The 16,230-nt window shown below is 35.0% G+C and overlaps 1 protein-coding gene and 1 long non-coding RNA gene across 2 annotated transcripts; both read right to left on the reverse strand.

Annotated features, from left to right (window-relative positions):
* Positions 1 to 6,859: 6,859 nt before the first annotated feature.
* LOC139781672 (uncharacterized) lies at positions 6,860 to 7,353 on the reverse strand. Its single transcript, XR_011720618.1, has 2 exons — positions 7,221 to 7,353; positions 6,860 to 7,142 (listed from the first exon to the last, which is right to left on the reverse strand). It is a non-coding gene; the product is annotated as an uncharacterized lncRNA (long non-coding RNA).
* Positions 7,354 to 7,358: 5 nt separating this feature from the next.
* Positions 7,359 to 8,814, reverse strand: LOC139781671 (uncharacterized). Its single transcript, XM_071720535.1, has one exon. It carries the CDS (start codon positions 8,710 to 8,712, stop codon positions 7,381 to 7,383), a length of 1,332 nt encoding a protein of 443 aa, XP_071576636.1. The 5' UTR covers positions 8,713 to 8,814; the 3' UTR covers positions 7,359 to 7,380.
* Between the last annotated feature and the right edge of the window lie 7,416 nt (positions 8,815 to 16,230).

Below are 16,230 nucleotides of genomic sequence, written 5' to 3' on the forward strand. Positions count from 1 at the left end.
TTAGATTTATGTTTCAATATCCTTATTGTAGACAAACATAAGGAGTGTTCATGGATTAAACATGTCGTAACCAATCTTTTTCTACTCGATCAATTATTTCCAAAAAAATTGGAAAAATTTCTGATACCGGTTTCCAAAAAGATCGATAACGAAATATTATACACTTTTTTATGGCACTCCCCGGGAAATTCTACTCCTGTTTTATATACAATTCTTTAAGATTCAGTCAATTATTTCCCGAAAAATAGATTTCTTCAAACGACTTTATTTGTGTTTCAATATCCTTAATCGAAGAAAATTCCTTTATCAGTTCGGATACCGATTCCCCAAAAAATCGGTAATGAAAAATTATACACTTTATAGCACTCCCCGGGAAATTCTACCCTTGTTTCATATACAATTCTTTGAGATTCGGTAAATTAATTCTCGAAAAATTGGAAAAATTTCGGTACCGATTCCCCAAAAAATCGGTAACGAAAAATTATACACTTTATAGCACTCCCCGGGAAATTCTACCCCTGTTTCATATACAATTCTTTGAGATTCGGTAAATTATTTCCCGAAAAATTGGAAAATTTTCGGATACCGGTTTCCAAAAAGATCGGTAACAAAAAATTATACACTTTATGACACTCCCCGGGAAATTCTACCCCTGTTTTATATACAATTCTTTAAGATTCGGTCAATTATTTCCCGAAAAATTGGAAAAATTTCGGATACCGGTTTCCAAAAAGATCGGTAACGAAAAATTATACACTCTATAACACTCCCCGGAAAATTCTACCCCTATTTCATATACTTTTGGTAAAAATTCGGTCGAATAGTTTAAGAGTGTATAAAGAACATACATACATACATACATACATACAGACATTCTATTATATATATATAGATTAGAGGTAATTTCTTTTCAAATTTAATTTTGTCATCATTCCACTAAGATTTGCCATAATACTGCTGGTTTGTTGAAATACTATTTAGAAATAAATTGTGCAAATATTTATATATATTTGATGAAAGGTCTAAATTTCTACATGTATTGTTGTTAAATATAGAGACATAATTGTAGCATTCCAAATTTCATTAAGATTTCGTCATATAATTTATAAATGTTTTCCTATCGGGGCATTCAATAAGTTATTTTTCTGATTGCTGTAATAAATGTTGAGAGTATGTAATATTTTTTCTTCATTTTTTTTAGATGGGACGGCCACGTAGTGTTCCTAACCGAGAAGCAATTCTGTTAATTCAGAAATATATGCAATATTTTAATACCAACAATTTTCCTTCGAGTTCTGCAAAAGTTTGGAAAGACATGAGCAAAGAGCTCAATGGAAGATGGAAACCGCATTCAGTTTATACATACGTGAGAGATAATAAAAATAGAAGTCTCGAAGCAGCTCGTCAGAATTTGGGTATAAATATCCAACCTCCAAGACCAATACCCAGTGAGAAATACCTCATCAAAACGATATCAAATTGACGTCAAATAGATGAAATTTTCATATATTTGACGTCAATTTGATATCGTTTTGATGAGGTATTTCTCACTGGGTACCATCGAAGTCGACCATCGAAGATGATATCATTGATGAACTATCAGAGGATTCTGAATCGGACAAATCATCTTATCATAATGACGAGAATGGAGATTCTGACATTGGTGTTGATTCGTTCCCTCTAGTTCTTTCACCCACTGAGTGGGAACAGATAAAGTCCGATCAGACTTCTAATCACCAACAAAAGAGATTGAAATCATGGGTTTGGCCAAATGTAATCACAAAAGCATTTTGGAATATGTACAAATTTCCATGTGCTTTTCTGGGCAAATGGTCATACGTACGCATGGAACAGGATGAAAATGAAAATTATGCCGTTGGATCTTTCTATTTGAAGTTCAAAGGATTATGTAAAAGCAAAAAATGTAATAATAAAATTGTTGGGGTTGCCTACAAAAAACCGGTCAACGGAGAACTACATTTGATAATCACAACGCGTGATACTCGTAATGATTATCACGAAGAAGTTAAGAGACCATTGAATGGTCCTGAAAGGAAATTAATTGGACGAAAATTAAAACGAAGAAGAGCCGCAGGATATCGGCAGAAATTACTTGCGGAGAATATGAAATTTGGAGAGAACGAACCTCCGTGGGTACAAAAATGTCATATTTACAGACAAGCAAAGATGGAACGCAACAAGGAAGATCTTAGCATAAAATCAGGCGCGAAAATGGACATGATAACTAGCATTCGCAATATCCCTGGTGGAAATAATTTTACAACAATTTACGTATTTCTATGAAAAATTACAATCTTCTACAACAAATCACAAATTTCTACAAATTTGTGAAAATTGTAGAAATTCATGGTGAATTGTAGTAAATTGTAGTAAATTGTAGTAAGTTGTAAAAAGTAATAGAAAATTGTAACAACTTTTTTACGAACATTTTTATGAGACGTAGTAAATCGTAGAAGTTGTAGATTATTGTAAAAATCATAACTATTTATAACTATTTACAACATTCTGCGAATATTTTTTATGAGAACGTAGTAAATTGTAGAAGTTGTAGATTATTGTAAAAATCACAACTATTTACAACTTTCTACAACGTTCTAACAAAATTTTTTATAAAAATTTTAGTAATTTGTAGAAGTTGCAAATTATTGTAAAAATTACAACTATTTACAACTTTCTACAATATTCTAAAAATATTTTTATAATTAAATGTAAGATATAAACAAAGTATACTTGTCCCACTCTAACTTATACTGCATCAGTGTGCACTAGTTTAGCAGTGCAGGAATAGAAACAGATCTTATTGAAAGTTGTAGATTTCAGCATAGCCTGATGTAAAAATGTCGAACATGTCGCATATTTAGTATGTTTATCCAGTGAGAAGGTTGATGTCGAATCGACGTCAATTCAACGTCGATTCACTGGAAACTCATCGACATCGAAATTAACATAAAACAAGTAGAAACTTGCACATTGCTTCCTCATAGTTTTTAAGTGTGCAAGTGGAAACTTGTACATTGCTTTATCATAGTTTTTAAGTGTGCAAGTAGAAACTTGTTTAAGTGAGCAAGTAGAAACTTGGACATTGCTTTCTTTTAGTTTTTAAGTGTGCAAGTAGAAACCTGCACATTGTTTTAAAGTGTGCAAGTAGAAACTTGCACATTGCTTTCTCATAGTTTTTAAGTGTGCAAGTAGAAACTTGCACATTGCTTCCTCATAGTTTTTAAGTGTGCAAGTAGAAACTTGCACATTGCTTCCTCATAGTTTTAAAGTGTGCAAGTGGAAACTTGTACATTGCTTTATCATAGTTTTTAAGTGTGCAAGTAGAAACTTGTTTAAGTGAGCAAGTAGAAACTTGGACATTGCTTTTTTTTAGTTTTTAAGTGTGCAAGTAGAAACCTGCACATTGTTTTAAAGTGTGCAAGTAGAAACTTGTTTTAAGTGTGCAAGTAGAAACCTGCACATTGCTTTCTTATGGTTTTGAAGTGTGCAAGTAGAAACCTTCGCTCACAAAGCTCCTCTATGAGGAAGCTTGTATTTTATTCGATGTATAATTATTAGTATTTATTTGTTTTGGCTTCCTCATAGAGGAAGCTTTGTGAGCGAAGGTTTCTACTTGCACACTTCAAAACCATAAGAAAGCAATGTGCAGGTTTCTACTTGCACACTTAAAACAAGTTTCTACTTGCACACTTTAAAACAATGTGCAGGTTTCTACTTGCACACTTAAAAACTAAAAGAAAGCAATGTCCAAGTTTCTACTTGCTCACTTAAACAAGTTTCTACTTGCACACTTAAAAACTATGATAAAGCAATGTACAAGTTTCCACTTGCACACTTAAAAACTATGAGGAAGCAATGTGCAAGTTTCTACTTGCACACTTAAAAACTATGAAGAAGCAATGTGCAAGTTTCTACTTGCACACTTAAAAACTATGAGGAAGCAATGTGCAAGTTTCTACTTGCACACTTTTTTTATAGATAGAGTATCATTAAAGATAGATTAGTGTTGAATTTGGCAATGATCGGTGAATGGGTTTTGTAAATTTTAATTATGGTTTCATAAAAAACCAATACTTTTCTGAAAATGTAATTGCTTCAAACTCTTAATTAAATTATAATTTTTTAAAATATTGCTGTTTTTATGTTTTTATGTTTTTAAACAATATTTAAACAATATTTAAACAATATTTAAACAATATTTAAACAATATTGAAATTATATAATTAGTTTTACGGAGTGGGTACTAAGACTGCTCACTCCAACCCTCCTCCTTTCTCAGGCCGGGCTTGGGACCGTCCAAGGCGGAGTTAAGAAAAAAATAAAAAAATATAAACCAAAAATTATAAATAGAAAATTTAAATATAAATTTAAAACCATAATTTGAAAGTATCGTAGTTTTAGCTGATTTCCTTAATTTTTGAAAAAAAGAATTTGATCAAATAATTAAAATTCTGATACTTTCTGCATAAATTTTTGAAAAATATGACTGAAAACTTAATTCAATACTTTAATAACAATATTTTACATATGTTGTAATAGGATTACCTGTATGTTTTCTTTATTAAAAATATTAAACTCTACTGTACTTTCCTTTCTTCTGCGACGGCCACAATGCCTGCTCGAAAAATTCACATGGTCACCCATCCATAGTAATCCATAGTAATCATCCTTAGGTTTGCTTCACCTCATTCGAACTGTGCTTTTGTTATTTGATTTTCTAGGCGAACTGGTCAATGTAGAATCTCCAAATTGTTTAATATTTTAATGCTTATCTTTCAATTTTTCTTTTTATACTAATTTATTTATTTTTATATACTTATTTGCGTTTTTGTTATTTGATTTTTTATGCGAACTAAATGTAGGTTCTCTAAATTGTTCAATATTTTAATGTTTATCTTACAATATTTCTTTTTATACTTATTTATCTATTTTTATTAGTGATTTGGTATGAGAATAAATTGTCGAGCATTTCGTGCAATATTTCTTGCGCATGATTTTGTTTTAAAATCTTGTCTCGATTTTTTAATATCAAATTTCATATTTGTCTCGTATTTATCAAGCCGCCGTAATCAATCGAACAAACAAGCGAGATCAAGCAAAATTCTCGAAAGAACAAGATAAAAACTTCGAGATTCTTTTCATATAACTGAACATTCTATCGAAGTTTGACATAAATTGTGAATATACCCACTCGGCATGTAATATTTCAGAAACATTTCTGCAAAATTCCATTTGAAATATTACACCTTTCATCAATATTTCAGAAATATTTCACGACCGTTTCTGCAACATTTCTGCAATGTTTCAATCGGCACAATTATTTCAAATGCAACTTTGCTGAAAGATTTCGGCAATATTTCTGAAATATTTCTGAAATATATCTACGAAATATTGCAGAAACACTTCAGAGATATTTCAAATACATTTTACACTGAGAAAAATGTTTTGTATTAGCAAACAAAATTTTGTTATTGACGCAAAACCTATTTGTTGATATGTGAAAAATGAAATATTTTGTTACCGGAACAAAAAAAATATATTAAGCCATGTGCGTATAGCCGCCGCGCATTTGTCCGAAGAAATCCGCTCTCTCAGCCGGTCACCCATCCAAGTAGTATACCGGCGCCTTGTTGCTTGACATCGATGATCGAACAGGGTAGTGGTGATCCTCTGACTCTGACGCTTCTTTCTTTCTTATACTTGCTTATTTTGGTGAGCATAAAGCTATCGCATAACAATATTAACAATACAGATATACAAATAAATCTTTTTTGCCAGTCAGCGTCGAATATTATTTTATATTAAATATTATTAAATATTTTATATTTTATATTAAAAATGCCATATGACAAAATTTGGAATATCAGAAAATTCTTAATAAAAGAAACAAAATGCAATAAAATGCAATAATTATATAATAATAAATTTAATTTTTTATAAGTTCTAAAGTCTGTCAGCAACTTTTCGGAAATATTACAAATCCACTGTTGTATGTGAAACATTCAAAAATATAACGCGTGCAATGTAAACGTAATAATAGTTTATCATTTATTAGAGAAATGTTTCTGAACCATTACATCTGCAATATTTCTTCTGCAATATTGTAGAAATTCACTGCCTGCAATTCAATTTTTCATTACCTACGCAATCTTTCAGAAATTTTTTAGAAATATTTTAAATGCAATGTTGCGTTTGATATGTTACAGAAATATTATTCGTACAATGCAAACGTAATATTACTTTTATAATGTTTCAGAAATATTTCTGAAATATTGCATCTGCTACATTTTTTTGCAATATTACAGAAACTTACAAATATTGTAAACAACTTTCTGAAAGATTTCAGAAATATTGTTAATGCAATATTATAAAAAACATGATGCAGGTACATTTCTGAAATATTTCAGATGCATAGTTACAAATGAAATGTTAACGAAATATTTCTGCACCATTTCCGAATATTTCAATATTTCAGCAACATAACATGCCGAGTGGGTAGCAAAACTCGCTTTTGTTTTTGTTATTGACGAGCAAATTCAAATCTCGTTTCAATCTCGTCTCGATGTCATATAGCCAATATAAAATATTAAAGTTTAATATTATATACAATCAATTAGAATCAAAAGCCATGCGATCCAAGCCTAGGTCTTTGACGGCCTTATATGTTAGTTTCTGTATATATATATATATATCTATACAGGGTGTCCCATTTTAACTTGGACAGCAAAATATCTCAAAAACTAAGCTCCACATACAAAAATGTTTCAGACAAAATACAATGTGAGTAGGTGAGGCAATTAGAGCCAAGCGCGGTAGTCAAAGCGCAAAACAATTTAAAAGTAATCAATAGATATATTAACGAACGTTTCGACACATTTTTCGTGTCCTCTTCAGCGTTAAAAGTTACATATAGTCAAAAACGAAGATTTACAGAAAGTCGAGTATAAGGCGTAGTCATCGACAAATAAAGTATAAAGGACGCAGTCTAAGAATAAAATTAAATCAGGATGTACCATAGTCGAAAGCCCGACATGCCGGTGTGCAATCGCTCCACATCCATCTCATCCTCGAATAATCTCGCCAGGTTGAAAGACCAAGTGGGTGAAAGATTCGAACCATGCCTGTACCATTAACGAAGTCACGATGTGGCAAGGGCGTAAATTATCTATGTTGATTAGATGACTAATGAATTTACTTACGGAGCAACCGCAGACCAGAATATCGCACCGCGAAAGCGACAAACGCCTCACATTGTAACGAGCTAACCGTTCGACGCGTCGCGAGTGAGTGAAGCATCGGTAGGAAGGTTAACACAATATACACCGAGGGAGGGGATAGATTATCTCGTATACAGTCGTTCTAAATTTTTGACAGTCTCTCGATCACACTTAGATACGTGTCAGGCAGACCCTCAGCATCAGTCTGCAAATTCAACCCCTTCGCCTGCCTTTTTATACATATCATCTCAGAAACTGAACGTTTATAATAATAGGATTCGTGGTCTAAAATTTCAACGTTCTTCCAATCAAAATCGTGATTACATTCGACTCTATGCTCGGTTATGACAGAATGATTCGGAGTATTCCAATTAATATGATTACGATGCTCCCTAATTCTAGTTTGCAATTGCCTACTAGTTTGGCCCACGTAAGAAGCATCGCAATCATTGCAATTAATCTTATATACTACGTTACATTTATTAGACCGTGGAAGACTATCCTTCTGCGCCTTGATGAATGTGCGCATCTTATTTAGGCTGTTATACGACAGTCTCACGTTCAATTCCCTTATGGCGTTCTTAAATTTTTCTGTAATCGTCGGGATGTACGGTAAAGTGAAAAAAGGAGCAACCTCCTCTTCATTCCGTCTCACATTCGTATTCGAGTCTCTGTTAAATAAAAACTTAAGACGCTCGCGCAAGATCCCATAGATGAATTCCAGTGGATAACAATTATTAAGTAAGATTCCAATGACCAGACTGAGATTCTTAGCATGCAAGGACGGGTGCGATAACAAAAATGCTCTATCTATTAAGCCTATGGCCGTCCCTCTTTTTTGGCATACCGGATGCTGCGACATAAAATTTAGATACCTGCCAGAAAAAGTTGGTTTATGGAACCAATCAAATGTTAGCCTATTGTTGTTCAATATCATCGTGATCTCCAAGAAATTTAACTTGTCATCTTCACCGATTTCTATGGTGAATTTCAGCCTAGGATGGAAGGAATTAAAAACATCTAAGGTATGCTGCAGCAAAGTCGACGGTGCCGCCAGTGTTATGTCGTCAATGTATCTTTTATAAAAAGGAGGGATGTATTTTAAGGTGCAAAGAGCTATAGTTTCCAAATCCTGTAACACAATGTCAGCAGCCATGGGGGAAAGAGGAGAACCCATGGGAACCCCGAAAGTTTGCCGATAAATGTTCCCATTGAACATAAAAAAGGTGGAATTTAATATCAGCCTGACCGCAATAAAAAACTCCGATTTCGGTATATTGCAATTTTTGGCAATAAAATTCCATCTGACCGATATGCTGTCCAGAACCCTTTCAATGGGTACATTCGTAAATAAGGAAACAACATCCAATGAGATCAATTTGTAGCCATCGTTGACATGTATGCTCGCAAGTTCTTCCACTAAATCGATGCTATTCTTTACAAAGCTGCGGGCTTTCGGGAAGCTTTTGAACATTATACGGTGGAGGAAGGAGGCCAGATCATATAGAGGGCTATTTATAGAGGATATAATAAGTCTAAAAGGGCAATTAGGTTTATGGATTTTAGGAAGTCCGTATGCCCGCGGTAAATTTCCCGTCACTACAATAAAGAGATTTGTGCATTGATCCTGTAATATAATTCGCGTTCTTCCACCTAGTTAGTAATTCTCGTGAGCTTGAAATGAGTTTTTTCGTGGGATCCGTCTTGATGGGTAAGTAAGTGTTTCTATCACTTAACATCGTTTCAATTGCCGCAATATATTTATCTTTGTCGAGCGCGACTGTTACGTTCCCCTTGTCAGCCCTCGTGAGAATTAAATTCCTGTTGTTGTTGAGGGCCATTGCAAAAATATGTAATTTGCAACACGCATCTGCATACTTTTTCTTAAAAGCAACTATGTCTTTTTTTCATACCAATTGATTCGTCTCATTATTCTGTGCATAAAAGTATTAAGGTAACATTACCGAAAACTTAATGTTTTACAAGATATTTTGTAATTTATGTCAAAATACTAGAACTTTCAAGCCTCATAATTCCAAAAGTTCTTAACGAAAAAATACTTTATTATAGTGTTTTGAAAAGCTCTCGAGATTAGCTACAAGAATATGCATTGAAAAATAGGGGTTTCCATTTAAAAAATTAAAGGTGTCGTTTATGTGAGCTTTAAACGACCATCCAAGGTCAAACCAATGGTACCATCTTATGTCCCCCTTGAAACCATACAACTTTTGTCTGAAACATTTTTGTATGTGGAGCTTAGTTTTTGAGATATTTTGCTGTCCAAGTTAAAATGGGACACCCTGTATATATACATATAATTGTTACGATCCTATTTCTCTTATTATTATTTATTCACGTCGCCTGAGAAAGACGTTTCAAACTATTATCACCGGTTATTGCGATAAATATTACCACATGCCTCGGTGGTCGAATTGGTACGACGCCCTACACGGAATGAGGGAGGTTCCAGGTTCGAACCCTGGCTGAGGTAATATTTTTTCGCAATAAAATTCTTTACAGTTTTTAGATAATTAAATCGAGTCGATTTAATTCCGGGGAGGGAAGGGTTTTAATTCTAACAATAACTGTGTTTTAAAGTCCGACAAATAATCGGCGCGCAGTTTGTTGGAAAAATTATATGTATATATATAGATATATATATATACAGAAACTAACATAAGGCCATTAAAGACCTAGGCTTGGATCGCATGGCTTTTGATTCTAATTGATTGTATATTGTTACGATCCTATTTCTCTTATTATTAATATTATAGTTAAAAAATAAAAAATTAAAAATGAAACGAGTATTATCTGAAAAGGAAAATCATATTGAGTTAAGACCGAAGACTTCAAAATATCTTCAAGTGTTTACAATAAATAATCTTGAAAATAATACAAAATTCGCAACGTGTAATTTGTGCCCTGGAAAAACAATAAAAATGACGAATGGAAATACAACTGGTGTAAAGAGACACTTGCGGGAACATTCCGAATTATACAGCCAAATTTGCGGTACAGATGCGGAAACGTCAAATAAGGTAACACCGATCTCAATATTTTTTATCTCTAATTTTGCGCATTTGAATTGTTCAAAATTATACCGAGTGCTTATTTCATTTCGTGTTTAACCGTTAAACTGCATTTTTTCATTAAAATAGCGTATTTTTCTCAAAAATTTATCTATATACGTAACATACACAATCTGCAGAATTTTGAGATTTGTTCCGATCCTCAAAAGTGGCCATTCCAATAGGGAACGAATAATCAAACATAAAAAATATTATTTTCTCAAAAATAAATGTTTCTAGGGATCTTTTATGTCGCTAATTCAATTTTAATCACATATTTATTTTAGGTATTGAACCATTAAATTTACTTAAACTTTTTTTACTTTTTTCTACTAGATTTAATCACGCAAAAAACAAATCGTTATCAGTCACAAGAATTAGCTTAGCATTGCATGGATAGCATATACACACATGTATATATTGATATATTTAGTATTAAAAAGATCACATGTATCACCCAAAAAAAAGTAATTTACTTATTAAGTGAAATTTCCTGTAATCTCATATTCTAAGCAAAAGCTTTTACAGAAAGAGTATTCCTCTTCCAATAAAGTAGACTAATCATAAAGAATCTATTGGTTATTATTTTAACAGTTTTCCTCTTGTATTAATAGGAATATGTTTTCTTTATGCGGAATGCTTTCTTACATGCGATACGAGAAATACGAAAAACAATGTGTGTCGCTGCGTTCTGCCGTGATTAATCAAACATCATGCTGCGTATGCACAAGATAGACGCAGTACTCAGGGATAACTTTCAGTGCTCAGAGATAATTTTCCTGCGTATTTGTGTCATGTGTTGATGTGTGTGGTGTTGTGATCATAAGAAAGAATTATTGTTTACTTCTGGTGTTACTTCTCCATTAAGTTATTTCATCATGAGTGAAATTGTTGCATCATGAAGGTTAATTATGGCATTTTCCGTGAATCGATGAAACCTTCGTGATGGAACAATCTCACTCATTATGAAACAACTCGAAGGAGAAGTAACACCAGAAGTAAACAGCAATTTTTTTTTTTGATCACAACACACATCAACACACGGCACAAATAAATTTATTTAGGAACAGCCAGACTTATATTGCACAAATACACACAAGACAAACTTCCTTTAACTGCAAGAATATTATGCTAATATTGTAGAACATTTTGCTTAGAACATTTTTCTCTAACCTTATAGGATTCCTCTTGAGGCCATATATAAGAATAAAATCCTCTAAGATTTAGAGGATTCCGCCAATACGAAAATTATTTTTTCTTGGGTGATGTACATATATTATATAACATAAATATATTAATAATACATTTAGTATTAAAAATTGTTGTGGAGAAAATTGTATTAGTTTAGTTTCTCATCTCATATATGTGTATTGTCTATGCTTATTATTTTTCCGTTGGATACACTGCGTATGCGCGCGACTGTTTCTTTCCCGCGTTCGTTAACTTTTCCCTCAGACTGAGCACGACGCTCGCCTCGATCAGTTCGCATTTTTAGTTTGGCCACTGTACTCAGTTATTAACAGAGCATTATAATAAATCTCAATCGTAACCGTATTGACTTGTTATAAAGACCATAACAACAACAGGTTATGGGCCCAGTCACGTATTATATGTGAAGTTGATATTGGTTGAACGTGAGAGGTTACGTTGCTTCGCGGTAAATCGTGCCGAGCTTGCTGAATATACTTTCTGGACTTTGTTTGCCGATTGTCGAAGAGCAATGGATGGAGACAAGGTGAAAATTGAGAAGCTTGCGGATTCCAGCAACTGGTTGCAATGGAAATTCCAGGTACGGGCGATTCTGGATGCTCGTGATGCTCTGGAAGTGGTCGATGGCAGTCTAGTCAAACCCGAAGGTAACACTCCTGCCGACGTAGCAGAACTCATTCGATGGAAAAAGGCTAATAAGGTAGCAAAAGCAATTTTGGTCACAACGTTAGACAAAAAACCATTGTCGTTGGTTATGACGTGTGATACAGCACGAGATATGTGGGTAAAATTATTGAATATCTATGAACAGAAATCTGCAGATTCGGTTTACTTGCTTCAGACGCAGTTTCGTGAGTATCGTTACAATTCTGGCGATGATATTGCAACTCACGTAAGCAAATTAGAATCATTCGCTCGTCGATTACAAGAGCTTAATGAGCCAATCTCTGATACAATGCTGATAACGACAGTATTGAATACCTTACCTCCCACATTTCGACATTTTCATAGCGCTTGGGATTCGACCCCTGCTGCCGAGCGAACCTTGGATAAGCTCATATCTAGACTGATGGTTGAAGAAACAAGATTAGGAATCAGCGACATGAGCGTGGGTGCCGAATCAGCCTTGGTGGCAAAGAAGCAACCGAAGGGAAATGCTGCAGGAGGAAGCGCTGCTCAGCGAACACATAGGAAAGATAAGGGCAACAGTTCTAAAATAAAATTAAAATGCTGGACTTGCGGAGGCCCACACTTACGTCGTGACTGCTCACAGAAGAAGAAAGACGGTAATAGTGAAGATAAGCAAAAAATACTCATGGCCTTGCTATGGTGAGTACACGATTTTCGAATACGTCCGACACAACGAAGTGGATTATCGATTTAGGGTGTACAGAGCATGTCTGCTGGCAAATTGAATATTTCGTAAATTACGAAAAGTTGAAAGAAACTGTTACTTTTGAACTAGGCGATGGTCGTAAGGTGTCAGCGGAAGGTAGTGGACAAATTAGAATACGTTCACATGTAGATGGAAAAGAACATTATTTCCAAAGTGTTATGTTTGTTCCTGAAATGAAAGCTAATTTATTCTCGGTTAGAGCTGTTGCTGAGAAAGGATTCATGCAGACCATTGTAGGTGACAAATGGTTATTTAAGAAGAATGGATCACTTATTGTTGAAGGTCACAGGAAAAATGATATGTACATCTTGGATATTGACGTAATCCTTAATCAGGGACACAGCTTTGTGGCGCGCAGTCGGAAGGAGAATTCTCTACAAGTATGGCACGAACGGATGGGTCACCAGAGTAAGACTCACGTGAAAGAACTCTTGACATCAAAGGGTATTGAAACTTCGTTATTGGATGGAACGGAATATTGCGATGGATGCTCCTTTGGAAAATGTCAACGAACTAATTTTCGAGAAATGCCAAAAGCAAGTAAAGCAGGTGAGCTGGTTGTAACGGATGTCTGTGGACCCATGGAGGAACCGTCATGGAGCGGATACCGATTTTTTGTGACATTTAAGGACGATTTCACACAGTATCGAAAAGTTTATTTTATTCGTCATAAGAATGAAGTCGCATCATGTTTTGAACAGTATGTTAAATATGTTCACACTCAGACTGGAAACATGATCAAAACGATTATGTCAGATAACGGAACAGAATACACTGATCAAGCTTTCGTTGAAGTGGCAAAGAAGAATGGCATCGAGATAGGAAGGTCAGCAACTTATACACCTCAACAAAATGGGCGCGCAGAGAGGGAAAATAGGACCCTAATTGAGATGTCACGAACGATGTTGTTAACGCATGGGATGTCCAGACGCTTTTGGGCAGAAGCATTGAACTGTGCTGGATATATTCTGAATCGTTCGGGAAAGTCACGAGAAAAAGGTAAAACGCCTTATGAAGCTTGGTTTAATCGCGAATATCCTTTACATCATTTGAAGATTTTTGGAAGTGAATGCTTTGTTCGAGTACCAAAACAGAAGAGGGATGACAAGAAGTTTGGAACGACAAGTAAGCGAGGAATTTTCGTAGGATACGAAGATATTACTGGAAACTATCGTGTTTGGATACCGGATGAGACACGAGTTGAATTTCGTGAAGTCGCTGTTCCGGAAGCATTGATAGATTTGAATCAGGGAGAGAAAGAAGACGAAAGCTTACAAGAAAAGGAACTTCAAGGAAGATGTACACAGGAAGAAAATCAAGAACAGAACGGTCAAGCGGAAACGAGAAGAAGCGAAGATCAATCGAAGTCAACGTATCAGTTGAGAAATCGAGCAACACTTCAAGCACCGCAAAGATTTGTTTACATGTGTCATAAATCCCCTGTCGAACCGAACTCCTACAATGAAGCATTACAAGTACCGGAGAGAGAGAGCTGGATTAAAGCGATGGATGACGAAATGAATTCTCATAGGAAGAATGGTACCTGGGAGCTAGTGGAGCCTAATCAAGATATGCATCCTCTGTCAGTAAAATGGGTTTACTGTATCAAAGCCAAAGCCAATGGAGAAGTTGATCGTTTTAAAGCTCGTCTGGTTATTAAGGGATACGAGCAGATTTATGGCGTAAACTATACGGAAACTTTTAGTCCTGTAGTTCGATACGATACGATACGACTATTACTTTGGTTGGCTGCTGCAGACAATCTGGAAATCAGTCAATTTGACTGTAAAACGGCCTTCTTAAATGGAACGTTGGAGGAGTCAATCTTCATGGTACAACCGGAAGGCTATGATGATGGATCAGGATGGATATGCAAGTTAATTCGGAGCTTGTACGGACTCAAACAGGCACCTCGGTGTTGGCATCAAAAATTGAGTCAGTTCCTGGAGTCCATCGGTTTCACGAGATGTCCATTTGATCCATGTGTATTCATTAAACGAGATGCTGATGGAAGTTGGATAATTATTGCCGTTTATGTTGATGACGGACTAATTCTCGCACACCGAAAGAAAGACATCACTGAGCTATTGGTTCAATTGCAGAACGAATTTGAAATTACTGTTTGTAATAAAGTTAGTCAGTTTTTAGGTTTTCAGATAGAACGCTTGGACAATGGAGATATCAAAATTCATCAAGCTGCCTATGCACTAAAGACGTTGGAAATGTTCGAAATGGATAATTGTCGATCTTCAAAAGTACCTGCGGACCAGGCATCATTGGATATTTTATATGATGAGAAGGAAGCCGACGTCGAACATCCTATTGCCTCTGCCATTGGACGTCTTATGTATCTTGTAGTTACTACAAGACCTGACTTGGCCTTTGCGGTTGGAAAGGCAGCTCAGCAAATGTCGAAACCAACAACTGGCTTATGGAAATTTGTTAAACATATTCTTAGATATTTAAGCGGAACAGTAGGGTTAAGTATTACTTATAGTAAGTCCTTTGATAATTATTTGACTATATTTACTGATGCAGACTATGCGGGAGATTTGTTAACAAGACGCTCCACTACCGGTTATGTGTCAACTTTGGGAAGTGGAGCTATTACATGGAGTAGTCAGCGACAAAGCTGTGTAGCCTTGTCGACAACGGAGGCTGAGTATGTGGCGGCATCCACAGCGGCCAAGGAGCTAGTATGGTTGCATAACATTGTAAACGAATTCAAACCTGGAATTCAAGCTCGCCTCCTCGTGGACAATCAAGCTGCGATTCGTTTAGCTAACAATCCTGAACAACACAAAAGAACGAAACACATCGCAGTGAGATATCACTACATTCGAGAATTAGTGTCGGAAAAGAAGATTGTATTAGAATATATCGAAACAAATAATCAAGTAGCTGATATGTTCACGAAGTCTGTAGGACCGTTGCGTTTAAAAGAACTTAGTTATAGAATTGGTCTTATGTAACCCGAATACAATTTTAGGGAGAGTGTTGTGGAGAAAATTGTATTAGTTTAGTTTCTCATCTCATATATGTGTATTGTCTATGCTTATTATTTTTCCGTTGGATACACTGCGTATGCGCGCGACTGTTTCTTTCCCGCGTTCGTTAACTTTTCCCTCAGACTGAGCACGACGCTCGCCTCGATCAGTTCGCATTTTTAGTTTGGCCACTGTACTCAGTTATTAACAGAGCATTATAATAAATCTCAATCGTAACCGTATTGACTTGTTATAAAGACCATAACAACAACAAAAATATTATAAACTTATTAGCACACTCAAAAGTGGCTATCCCGGCAGTCTAAAACTCT

The sequence above is a fragment of the Temnothorax nylanderi genome, unplaced genomic scaffold (genome assembly GCF_030848795.1).
Source record: "Temnothorax nylanderi isolate EJ_2023f unplaced genomic scaffold, tnyl_v1.0 TNYL_tig0353_pilon, whole genome shotgun sequence".
NCBI lineage: Eukaryota > Metazoa > Arthropoda > Insecta > Hymenoptera > Formicidae > Temnothorax > Temnothorax nylanderi.